Below are 13,371 nucleotides of genomic sequence, written 5' to 3'. Positions count from 1 at the left end.
AGATCCCCTGGGAACCAGCTGCTTTTTATGGCTTCAGAAGCAGAACTTCTGAGAAAGGGCCTAGTTGGAGGGGGTGAGGGTGGGGGGGGTTGAAAAGGCAAATAAAGGCAGAATAAAGAAAAATAAACAGCTGGAGGGAAGGCACTGTCTAGGATTTCTTATCTTAAAAATTTTATATTTTTCCTTTGACTTCCTCTGAGAGCTGTGAAGACATGTCAGTCAAACTGACAGCATGTTGGAAGAGGAATATAGGGAGAAGGTGGGGGAGAGGGGGCACATGTGGGATTTAAAAGAGGGAGAGAGGTGTGGGCCACAGAACATGAATTAGAGCAGAGATGCTTTGGAAGCTACTGCCAGGTCAGATGGGTGTGATCAAAGGTTTACTGATGCTGTGTGGAGGAAAAAAAAATCATTAAGCAAAGGCCAAAACAAGACAGTCGATTCCAACCAGAGCCACAAATAAAATGCATTCAAAGCAGTGCCATGGGGTAGCCTTTCTGTTACAGCCAGCGAAATGAAGGGGAAAAAGCCAATGAGAGTTGGAAACACCAAGATCAGAACAAAAGAAAATACTGATGTCAAGAAGACGAGCACTTCTTACCCAACTCCGTTATCATTAGAATGTGGGTCCCACTGTTTTTTTCCTGATTGACTGATACCAAAGGCAACTTGCCTGGTTTAGCTAATTGGATATAGCATTTAAGGGTCAGGGAAAGGGAGTGGAAGAAAGTACAAGGGGGAAAAAAAGAAAGAAAAAGAAAGTGAGGGAACAATAGGGACACAGTCTCAAGCTAGCCACCTGGACAATAGAGTATCTGTATTGTGAGGGGGATGAGCCATTCAGTAGTTTCATACTTCACACAGGGTACCAGAGAATGGCATGGTCAGAAATGGGTTTTATTAGCTACAGATTATAGCATTCAAACCCATGCCCTTCATCCATATTTTGGCCATTTTTTGAAAATGACCTTTGGTGGGGGTCAAGATGGAGTTGCCACATAGTAGAGCAAACAAGCATTTGCCCCAGTTCTCACCAGGGATCCATTCTGGGATGGGATCGGCTTAGTCCTAAGGTTCTGAGCAGGGTTTCAACTATAGGAGCCTTTGAAACAGAGCACTCAGAAGAGGCACCTTCAGGAAAAAGCCACCAGAAGAACTGTGCCTCATTTCTCCCCCCTTCCCAAATGGATGCCCCAATATCAAAGCTCCTCATGCTCCTTTTAAAACAGTGGCCAGAAGAAATAAGGAAACTGTCTATTTCTCTCCTGGGAGAGGTAGAATAGTTTGTCCTTCAAATAATCTGCCATATCTCTATGCATACTTCACTTTTCCCTACCCCCCCCCAACCTATGATGTCCAAAGGATTAAAGAACAAGTCAACATACTCATCTTCTCCAAGGTCAAAAGCAAGACAAAAGTACCCACCCCTTGAGTTGACAATGACCCCCTACCGAGTTCTGTGATGATGGGGATGTTGACCCCTGTTGTGATGGATGGCTGGCGTAACATCCCATGCACTGGGCTGTTGTCTGGAGATGATCTGTCCATTCCAGGAGGTGTGAATCCTAGTGGGGAGAAATTCAGAGAAGTAGAAAAGCATATAGTACAAAACTCTCAAAATGCAATGTACACATTACTGACAGGTCACCAATTAACACAGGATAACCTCTGAGTTGTTTTTGTTTTGTTTTTTAAGGACATATAAGAACCATACTTGAAGCAATTCTAACTTACTCTGATACTTTCCTAAAAATCTAGACCATATCAGTATATATCCTATATAGTTCCCTGTCTCAAACCAAATAGTTACCACTGTATCTAGTTGCCCTTAGGTAGGAAGGACTATTTGACATGCAAAATGCTCTTGCCCATGAAAATGGAGCAAAGAAACACACATCACTTCTGGCATAACCTTTGTCTTATCCTTCTCTTCCAAATCCACATCTAATATGGAGACATGAGTCACTATGGAGATGGAGACAGACAGCAGTCTCAGACAGCTCCTCCATAAAATGTTATAAGTGAAAAACAATAATGGGCTCTTCCAAACAACTGAAGTGTTTTGTTTGTTGTTATCACAGCCTACTCAAACTTATTCTGACTATTCTGTTCAGCCAGCTGATTGCATTTCCTTCTGCTTGTGAGGAACTTAGGCCTAGGGCTTGACATGGTTCTGACTGGTGAGATGTGAGGGTAAATCTGCTTGGAAGCCTTCAGCAATTGTTCCTTGGTCTTAAAAAGAAACACATGAGAAGATACCTTGTTTGATCCCCTCCCCAAACATTGTGTCATATGTCTGCTGATAATAGAACTAGCCTTGCATTACACCTGGCACTATTAAGAAAGCATAGGATTTATGACGAAGGTAAGACATGTAATGTTAAGTTTAGTAAGGGTGAGAATCCCTTCCAGTCAAGCCCATTGAGTACCTTGGTAAGGATGCAGGCAAATACACATGAAGATGGGGAAGCTCTTTAAATTGCGCCTACATTTGTCAGAAATTCATTTTCCAAGTGGAGCACACAGCAACTGTAAGTTCAGTGCTATCATTTGCTTTGGTTTGTTTTTAATTTTTACTTTATTTAATTAAAGAAATAGCTTTGGTTATAAAGTCTTTACTACTTAGCATGGTTAGTCTGAACTCACTCAGTAGACCTGGCTGCCCTTGAACTCACAGAGATCTTCCTGCTTCTGCATTCTGAGTGCTAGGATTAAAAATATGTGCTGCTATGCCTGATTTTCTGGTTCCTCGTCTCTCTATGGGCTTACCAATAAATGAGGGATTTAAAGGGGCTTGCTTAATATCCAAATCAAAATTGCTAATTGATCATAGGACCACTTTTACAGTCAATACTTAATAATGGGACCAGGTTGGGCTGATTCTGGCATTTGGGAAATGTTTGATGCTCAGTAATTGGCTATCCAGTGGGAGGTTCACAAGCACAAAATGCAAAAGACTTTGAATCGAGCTTATGTAAATATCCTATCAAGTGCTATGCTTTCAGGAAGACAAAAGGTACCTATTCCCTGATTGTACTTTTTTTTTGTTTGTAGTATTATGACACCTCAAACAGACCAAGTTACATTCAATGAGTTAGTGTTCATTTTTCCTAAACTTGGAATGTGTCTCTTTTCCAGCCAACCACATAACCAGGAGCATGCATTTTAAATGTTAGCTGTTTTCTGCCCTTCAAACACTAAAAGGGACAGAAAAGAACTGTTTTCATCAGAAGTTGCATTCAAATGCATGAAAAATTGCAAGTGACAGCTGTGCAGATTCAGTGGATGTGACGTTTTTGACTTTCTTCAACTTGACAAGTGAATACCTTACATCAGTAATGCTATATGCATAAAACATGGCCTGTATTTTGACATCCATCTTCAGATGCTAACTGAAGAAAATATGGGTATGTTCCTCAAGGAGTAGCAACCATAAAGCAGGCAGAGTACAGGTCACACGATGTTAGGAAAGCTATATTTCATTGCAGAGACTGCAACAAGCAGAAGCATCCTTTTATTTTATCTTATTTAAGGATTCCATTTTCAGCTGTGAAAAGACTCAATCCTTTTGCATGAAACCTTCATTAAGAAATGGCATGCCTGCTTCCTAGGCCTCTTTCACTTTGCTTCCATATTCCATTTTCCCCTAAAGACTTCAAAGCTGGTTCCATCAGCATCTACACTGACAAGTTGATGGGTGCCTAGATACCCTTCTACTGAAGGTCTGCCTCCTCTTCATCTGTGACCCCAAGAAGAGGGTATATTAATATTGACTCGAGAACTTCAGAAATATCACACCTCCTTCTATTTTGCAACTTTTCTGCCTTCACACTGTAGGGGGAGCAGGTAAAATTAACAAAAGTGTAGATTTTCTCCTTTCCTCTCATATAGTTGTAGTAATGACTCAGACTTGATCAGCATTGCTTCCCTCCTTAGGGGCCCAACTATAGGAAAACTATTTTCTGAAGTCCCAGTGTTTTGTAGACTTCTTAAATGAACTTGAAGAGAAGAGAAACCCAGGTGTATTCCATCTGAAGGAATGAGGCATGAAGATGACCTTAGATGTCATATTCCAATCATGGTTAATGAAGCAGTTCTCAATAAAGTTCTAGTCTCAACCCCTTCAATTGTTGGCATCATTTTACATCTCTATATAAAACAACACTGGTGTTCTGTTTGTGTAAGCCAGGACATGTGGCATATACCCCAGGGATGTGTAGTCAGAGACTAGAAAAAACTGGGAAATGCGCCAATATAAGAGGCAACCCTTCATTTTGCCAAAAGAAATCATTAAGAATATCAGTGTTAGAGAGCTAGACTAAGGAACCTCACTCAGATAATGTTCATGGTGAATTTGTGGACTGCCCAAGTTCTTGCTTAGGTTCTTAATTATTTAGTATGTTAACACCATACTCCATAGAGCTAGATATGACTTCCCCAGACTACCTCATCCATCCTAGTCTTCAGTGGCAGTTGTGCCTAGCATACACCTATGTTATCTATACACTGGGCATCAGGCATCACTGCCTTGACTAACACAGTCTTGGGCCAGACATTCTCATTTCATGTGTCATGGGAGAGTATTAGGCCAGAGAATTCACTGTTTATCTGGGCTTCAGGGTTATGTTTAAGAGGCCTGACTCACAGAAAAGAAGTGAAGGGAACTATTGAAGAACATAGTTTTGAAGTTGAAAGTCTTAGGTTCAAATTCTGGTTCTTTATTTCCCCCAACATCTGTTACATTTTTAAAGGCATCTTTACTGCATTATTTTGTTATTTGACTGTTCCACGCATGCATATAATGAATGCTGATTACTCTCCCCAGTGTTGTTTAGTATTTCCATCCTACCCAGCTCCATCCCTTTCTCAGATTCCAGACTTTTGGTTTTCTTTGTTTTTGTGTTTTGTGTTTTTATGACCCATTTAGTTTAACCAAGGGCACCTGTATGGCCACTGGATCGCATTGGAGCGTGGTGGGGTTATCAGGGGTTGTATGACTAAAGACTATGCTTCTCCATTCCATTAAATCTAGCAGAAATGAGCAGTTGGTAGTGAGGGCTAGAGCTCTGAGTCCTTCCTCCATCCACCCTTGACTGTTGATTGGTCCATTCCTGCACAGGTTCAGCACAGGGAGCTGTGGATGCTGTGAACCTGTAACAGCAATGGCTGTGTTATGTAGAAGTGTTATTTCACGTCATTTGTAACAAGTACGGTTTTTCCTCCCGCCGCCTGGTCTTGTCCCGCCGCCGTGCCAGACCCAATTAATACACAGAGACTCTGTATTTGATATAATGCTGTTGGCCTGTTATTTGTTTCTTATCGGCTAGCTCTGCCTTAATTATTAACCCATTTTTGCTGATCTATGTATTTTTTTTTTTACCGGGGAGCCGGCCGGCATTCTGCTTTCTCCAGACTCTCCATTTTGGCCCTCCTTTCTACTTCCTCTTCCTCCTTCTCTCCTAGTCCCTCCTATCTTCCTTTCCTATTGGCCAACAGTGCTTTATTCATTAACCAGTATGAGAAACATACAGAATGACATCTCCCATCAACTAAGCTTTACTGGACAGTTCCCCTCTTCCACAGTGTCCCCTAAGATTTAGGGAGGACAACACATGATTTGGGTCATCTTTGTACATATAAGCACAACACAGCCAATATTCTCTCCTGGTCTCTCATTCTTCATCTAAAAGTCAGAAGTATTCCTTACACAGGGAATCTGGACGGCTAAAGTGAAATGTGCCATACCTAGGATGAAGCAAGCACTCAAAAATGAAACAACAGATACTTGTGGAGAGGTCTGGCACCCATCAAGACCCTTTTCTGTGGGTAAAGAACTGAAAAGCATTTGATAGATTTTCTAAAGAAAACTTTGTTATAGAAAACTAATGAGAAGCCAAGAATTATAGTGTTTTTGTTATAAACAGATTAGTTCTGCAATAATGATAATAACAAAAATAACAATAAATAGTAATAACAAGACAGCTGGAAATATTTCAGGAAGGAATCTGGATATTGGGAAGATTGAGGTTTTCCCCAGATTTATAGGAAACTGGTGGCTCATCCTTCACACAGGAAAGGCTCTTAATTCTAAGTAGCAACTGAAGACCCCTTCTAGAACCTTCTCTTTTCTAGAACTAATCTCTGGCCCCTTTAATTAATTAGTTGGAAGTCATCTGCTCCTTGGGCTCCTGAAACTGTATGTTTTATTCTGGCACATGTGTTTTGGACACATTATTCCTGCTGGACTGAACAAACAGATCAGCCTCAGTTGACCTTCTCTGGATACTCCTTGTTTCATTGGCTAAATGAGTGAGGTCTCAGTTGGAGAGAAGAGAGGAAGGTGGAGCATCAGTTCATGAAATGTTCAGAACATTGACTTTAGTGAGGGTGGCTTGGAATGAAAGAATTTGACACAAGCACTTGGATGGTTCCTGCTAGAAGAAAAGACAGGAAACAGTGACATCAAGGTTTTCATTTATTAAAAACTTGTTTGCTGACACACCTAAGGGGACATTGTGGAAGAGTGGGTGGAAAGACTATAAGAGCCAGAGGACCAGGGAGTTTGCTACGAGATTGTGTCTCCTAGTAGTTTCAGAAGTTACATCTATAAATTTTTACCAACATGTCTGTCCAAATGTGAGCTGAACAAGAATGACACCAATGGACATTCCAAACCTTATGGAGACAAGCCCATGAGGCCTTAGTCCTATGCAAACAACCGAAGAAAGCTGGGAATGTAGGCAGTGGCCCTCCCCAGAGAAGAGCACACCAATTGGTTTCCATTGCCAAATGGTCAGCCCTAAAAAAACATACATACAGGTAGCATTATACCAATTGAACAGGTTATATTTAGGAGCATGTGTATATGTATATATTTATACAATAACAATTAAGTGTTTTAAAGGTCATGAATTAGAAGGCATATATATGGGAGGGCTTGGAGGGTGTGGAAAGGTAAGGAAAAAAATGTCATCCAACTATAATCTCAAAAAAGTACAAAATTTTCCTTGAATTAAAAAAAGTGGAAAAAGAACTAAGTATAAGCATGCAAAAATAAGTTCATTGTTCCTCATTGGTGTTGTATAGAAGCATGCTGGGTTTTGCTGCAGCTAAGAGACCAGCCAGAAGCAAAGAGAGTCTACCTATGACTCAGCCAAACTAGTAGACTAGAAAAGAACGCTGTGGAGCAATGCAGTCTGATGGTGCTAGAAAATAGTGAAGGGACAATGTCACATACTATAGGCTTCAAAGCAAAGGGATAGGTGCTGTAGAGATGAACTGATTGTAGCAACCAAGACTGGCAAAATAAGGTGGAGATACATGTCAGGAGTATAAGAGTTGTGTTCTGAAAACCTAGGCTCTCGAGGCAATCTTAAATACTGTTTGTTGAAGAAGAAACTAGAGCCTAACCATGACCCCTAGAGAAGGTCAGCAATGTGCTTAGTAGATCTCAGATCTGAACCAAAGGAGTTCCCAGGCTCTGCTGAACCAAATCTTGCTCATCACAACTGAAATATTGTCTTTTTTTTTTTTTTTTTTTTTTTTTTTTTTAGAAAAGGAAAATAATACTAGGAATTGTTGAGTAGTTGCTGATGGGTACCCCAATGGAAAGTAAAAGGTTTGGGAACTACAACCAAGATAGTCTAACTTAAGAGTCCAAGCATAACAGATAGTTCAGTGGTGTGTGCCCTCTCTCTACAACTCCCCTTCTCAACACTGGCAGGCAAGTTTGAGACCCAAGACAGTCTAACAATCTAACTTTTTTTTTTATTGTTTTCACTTTTAAACAATAGCACACAACAACTGGGACCCATTGCAGTCAGGCTTAACCTGCTTTGGTGCAGCAGCATGCACAGCTCAGTGTGTATAATAAATGCTTTATTACAGTACTTTTTCCATGGGGGAAACACAAAGTACTTCCTAAATCTTCCCTAGTTAAATCCCCAAGCCTTTCCAGGGAGAGGGAGAGATGAAAATTCTTATCAATCACCTCCCCTGGAAGAGATGAAAAAATGAAGGTAAGTGATTCCCCCTCCCCCATAGGTTCAACATAAAGGAATTGGCTCAAAGGGTGAGCCAAATTATCTTTTATTGTGTGCATATAAATGATGGTTAGTAATCCATATGCTACGTTAAACTAGGGAAATAAATTAGGCCCAGTTATCAAGGTTCACTGAGACAGGTATTCAATATGAAGTTGTAAAAGGAAAGATCACCGTTAAAAATGATCTATAAAGACATGTTAAAAATCAAGAGAAACATCTCATGTTACATCATCTAGGAGATGAATTAGATTTCCTGTTAATGCCAGCAAGACAAAAAAAAAATTCCCTAAACCAAATGTCAAATGAAGTGAGGATCAATAAAAATATTTTGATAAGTAAATGCAACAGTGCTATTTAACACATGATTGGCAACTGCTGAAACATCAATTATCCAAATTTCCCATTGCTGCTTATGGGAAAATTATGCAGATTAGAACTTGATTAGGCTTATATCATGAGACTCAATTTAGACTTTTAATCTATTAAGCTCCAATAAATGAGGCATCTGAATAGCTCCCCTGAGCAACTACAGTAATAGCCACAGCAGTCATTTCTGTAGTGTGTATGCCAACAAATTTATCAGCAGGCCAAGTAAAGAAAATTCCATGTTGGAGAGGAGCAATTGCTTTCTAACTTGGAGGGGCAGGAATAACCCATGCTGATAGGGCTGATATGGAAAAGAGATTTGGGGAAGAAATTTGCTGTCAAAGAGAAGAACTTCACATTATCCTTGCAATTGATGTACAGATTTTCTACAGGTTTTTCAAAGGTTTTCAAAGCCAGAGTCTGGTGTCAAAAATTTATGCAATTTAAGAAAAAAATAGAGATTATATCTCCTAACATTGCCCAAAGGTGACTCCAGTCAACAACTTTCTGGTTTGCAGCCCCCAGTGGCCATAGCCTTCAAGAGGGAGCCTTCATAAATTAAAATGAAGAACAATTAAACTCATCCACCTTGGGATGAATAAAACAGAAACACTTAATCAGGAGGTGAAAAAATAAAAAATTAAGCAGAGCCCTGACATGTGACTAGTCATTAGACATTTTCATTGGATTTCAATTATACCTAAAGTTCCCTACTAGTGCAATCACTGGGGAAAATCTCCATGTAACGGTTTGTATGTCACTGATTTTTTTTTTTTTTTTAGTTATGTGTGTCTGTCTATGTGAATGTAGGCCACCTGTGTGCAGGTACCTGTAGAAGACAGAGAGTATCAGATATCCTGGAGCTGGAGTTACAGGCAGTTGTGTGTCCCCTGGTGTGACTGCTAGGAACAGACTCTGATCCTCTGCAAAAACAGAAGGCACTATGAGTCACCCAGTCATTTTCCATGCCATGGTACTGCATACAGATTGTTCTATCAAAGCATATGACTTCTTCTTCAGCCAGCTTCCCACAAGCTTGTGAGTAGTGACCAGTGACACAATCTGGCTTAGTGCCCCTGCCCCAATTCTTTCTACTTGCTGTAAGTCACACTGACACCCTTTTTGTGATGTGAGTTTTGCAGAGACTGTCTTTCATTGGCACTTTGGGGAGCTGATGCCACCCACTGCATAAAATACCTGATCCTTTTTCCATTTTGCATCTTGGGTGTGATTCAAAACAGCCAATGAAACCAACCAATCAAATGGACCTACTCTATAAAGCTGTTTACCCAGCATTCTTTGTAAGGTAGATTCAACACTCAGAGAAATCTTGAACATATAAAACAAATGTGTTGTCAAGAGTCTCCCCTTAAGAAGTCTCTCTTCATAATGAATATATAGATCAATTTGTCTCTGAAATACAACTAAAACCACAGACTTAGAAAGAAGTCTAATATCTACCTGGTCAGATGTGTTCACTTACACAAGCATAGTGTCATATGATTGTCTACAGTTTATCTATTGATTTTTTTTCACTTCCTCCTCATGTATTTTGCAACTCTAAAACAATATATACTTTGTCAATGTGAGTCAGGGGACTTAAAATTTTTACCTGCCCTTTGTTCCAAATGATTTTACTTTCAAAAATATGTGTATAGCCATCATTCTCTTATATTAAATACTTAGTATAGTGGGGTTTTTTTCTTCACAGCTCCGAATAGTACTGAACAGGAAACAACATGCATGCCAAGCCTTAGGAAATCAATTTTGTTAAGGATTCATCCATAGACATGCTGCAGAAAAACACTTAAGGGCATTAGAAACTAACATATAATCCATTTTTGAAGGTAAGAAAGTATATCTATGGAAACAACAATGTGTCAAATTTCTTATGTTTGAACAGTGAAATTTACAAGGCTCCTTAGCCAACCCTAGAGGGATGGCTCAGTCAGTAAAATGCTTGACTTGGAAACATGAAGACAAGATTCCAATCCCCCAAAGCCATGTAAAACACTTGGGCATGATGACACACATTTGTAAAATCGGTGCTGGAAAGAGGTAAATCTCCAGGGTTTACTAACCAGCTACCCTGGCCTTCTTGGAGACTTCCCAGCCAGTTAGGAACTCCATCTTAAAATAAAATAAAAAATAAAAAAGTGAACATTGGACAGTGCCTGAAGAATTATGAGGTTGCTTTCTGGCTTCCATGTACATTCACTAATATAAACCCATAGGTTCACACATACACACATATAAATACACACAGGAAACCTGTAAACTATAACACACTTCCTAAATTTTACTTATATGAGTTCTTAAATGTTCTAAAGTGAGTATCCTTGATTTAGGTAATAAGAGATTCTTTAAAAATTAAAAATTAACCAAAGACAAAAAGAACCTTGTGATCTCAAACCCTGTGTGTGTGTGTTGTGTGTGTGTGTGTGTGTGTGTGTGTATGTGTGGTCTTCATGGATGAAAAGTAGCTTTGCTGACATAGCGATTGATTGTTGATCATTAGGATTCCAAAGATCATTTTGAGAGACATAAGTTGTAAGAAGGAACTGATCAGGCCAAGGCTACAGCAGGAAAAGAGGCTTGAGATGAAACAAGAGCCAAAGAGGTTCTTAGTTCCCAGGCTGCTGTTATTTCAGCATCCCACTATTTTATAAGAGTCACCAACTCTCAAGGCAGAGGCCATGAAATGCTTGTGTCAAGTCCTCCTTGATGATAAGGAACCCAGAAGAGCCCATCCATGCACACTAATGAAGGTAGCATCAGCTGAGGCTTCTTTCCAGTACATGTGATGAGTAGCATGTCCTGATTCTTGGCCTTTCTCCCACCCAGCTTACCCACTACTACAGACATGTTGTCACCCTCCCTTTCTTTTCCAGCCAGCTTTTCAGTCACTTCCTTTGGGAAGCCTTAGAGACATTCTGCCCACGCATTGAGTTGCTTCACACAGCTGTCTTCTGAATTCCACCATGCCCTTTCCATCACTGTTTTAAAATGCATGAATTACTGCTGATCATAGAGTACTTACTAATTGCTAATGTTTATAAATGCTTACTTCCATCTGCTCCCCTTGACTGTCATCTACCTAGTGGACTTCTCATTTCAATATGGCAGAGACCAAATCTGATTTTTCTTCATTATTAGTTATTCTTTGTCCCTGCTCTGGAATGCCACCACAACAGGACAAAGGACATTTAGCTACTAACATAAGGTCTCATCTTTCATGAGGGATTATATTTCCAGTAAACTGGGGGTTTGCTGTGGCAGGGCACATGCAGACATATACATTTGCAAGAGGGTACATGACATGGGCGCTAATAAAATACATAGAAATCCTCCTGTCTGCTGCCAAGATTATATTGCATTTTGTTTCCATTACATCAATTTTTCTCCCCCTTTTGTGAACATTAATCAAAGAAATACAAAGAGCTCATTAAAGTGATAGATTGACTGGAAATGTAACCACCTTTTCATTATAAACAGTCCCTTTGCGTTCTCAAAGCTCTAGGCTTTGTTTCCCAGCATTTGTCATGTAGTTCAAATGTCCTTATACATTTAAAACTACCAAATACCAAATGGGCCCCAGTTGTTTTGTTTAGCATGAACCAATAGTCAGCGAAGCAAAACCACAGAAGGAGATTCAACCAAGCAAACGTAGCTTAAACACAAAGACAGTTAAGTAGCTGCAAAGGACAGGTTTACCAGATGGCCAATGGATTGGCCATGTAATTCAGAAAAAAACAGATTCCTGTCACTGACAACTGTCAGTTAGCTGTCCCTGAAAGGTCCTAGAGCAGAGTTTCTTAACCTATGTGTCATACCCCTTGGGGGAAGACCAAATGGCCATTTTAGAAAGGAGTTGCCTAAGACCATCCTGCATATAAGATATTTACATTATTAATAACAGTAGTAAATTACAGTTATGAAGTAGCAATGAAAATAATTTTTTTTGCAATGAAAATAATTTTATATTTGGGGGTCACCATGACATGAGGAACTGTGTATTAAAGGTTTGCGGCATTAGGAAAGTTGAGAACCACTATCCTATAGAAAGGGTGTGTAGACCAAGGAAGTCACCAAGGTGCCAAGCATTTAACAGTTTTTTAACTGAAAGCATTTGATTTTTTTTAAGAGCTAAAGAATTTCTGCATATATGGTTATTATGCTGGAGGATAATTGTATAACTGGTGTTTGGGATCTTGAAAGACTAGAGGTGTGCCTGCCTGCATACATAAGTCTTTACCACAAGAGGGTATGAATGGTGCTAGTTTAATCCTGAGAGTCTACTCCAACCCCAGCCTCATGTAGTTAGTTTATGAGCACTAACTACACTTTGACAACAACCCACACTCCAAAATGAGCCATAATAGACTAATTCTAAAACCTTGCCTCTTTCAGTTTCTAGTCTATGATCTAGGGCAATGTGCTTAATTTTTGTGTCTCAATTTCTTCATTTGTAAATGGAATAGTAATATGCCATGAAGATTATAACTTTTAACACAATAGTAAGTACTTCTCATATGTAGATGTGTGTGTGTGTGTGTGTGTGCACAAATGCAAGTATATGTGTAGTTCTAGGTGTTTTTCTTCAAGATGCCATCTACCTTGTTTGATTTGGTGACTCTCATTGACCTAAAATTCACTAATTAAGCTAAGTTGGCTAACCAGCAAGCTTCAAGGCTCCACTGTTTCTAATTCCACAGTGCTGGGATTACAAACTCTTACCACCATGCCTGGCTTCTTTATATGGGGATTGAACTCAATCCTCATGCTTGCATGGCAAGCCCTTGACTGACTAAGCAATCTCCCCAGTCTCTTTAACTACTTACTGTTAACTTTAACTGCTTATTATTCTTATCTATAATTGGATATTAAGCTGACACAGAAAACCAAAGGCATGGATTTTAGTTCAACTAAAATTTAGCTCCAACTCTCAGGAAACCCATAT

General features: G+C 39.6%; 1 protein-coding gene across 24 annotated transcripts in view; it reads right to left on the bottom strand.

Moving 5' to 3' along the window:
* Kcnma1 (potassium calcium-activated channel subfamily M alpha 1) overlaps positions 1–13,371 on the bottom strand; it is a 707,058-nt gene that overhangs the window by 35,886 nt on the left and 657,801 nt on the right. For 12 of the 24 annotated variants that reach the window (XM_051174773.1, XM_051174774.1, XM_051174778.1 and 9 more), the window contains 2 exons: positions 1,452–1,565; positions 602–682 (listed from right to left, as the gene is read on the bottom strand). In XM_051174773.1, the coding sequence (XP_051030730.1) occupies positions 602–682; positions 1,452–1,565 (195 nt within the window). The remainder of the gene's footprint in view (positions 1–601; positions 683–1,451; positions 1,566–13,371) is intronic. The other 12 variants (XM_051174776.1, XM_051174777.1, XM_051174785.1 and 9 more) reach the window with 1 other exon arrangement.

The sequence above is a fragment of the Phodopus roborovskii genome, unplaced genomic scaffold (genome assembly GCF_943737965.1).
Source record: "Phodopus roborovskii unplaced genomic scaffold, PHOROB, whole genome shotgun sequence".
NCBI classification, from domain to species: Eukaryota; Metazoa; Chordata; class Mammalia; order Rodentia; family Cricetidae; genus Phodopus; species Phodopus roborovskii.
This window is presented reverse-complemented; position numbering and strand designations above follow the sequence as displayed.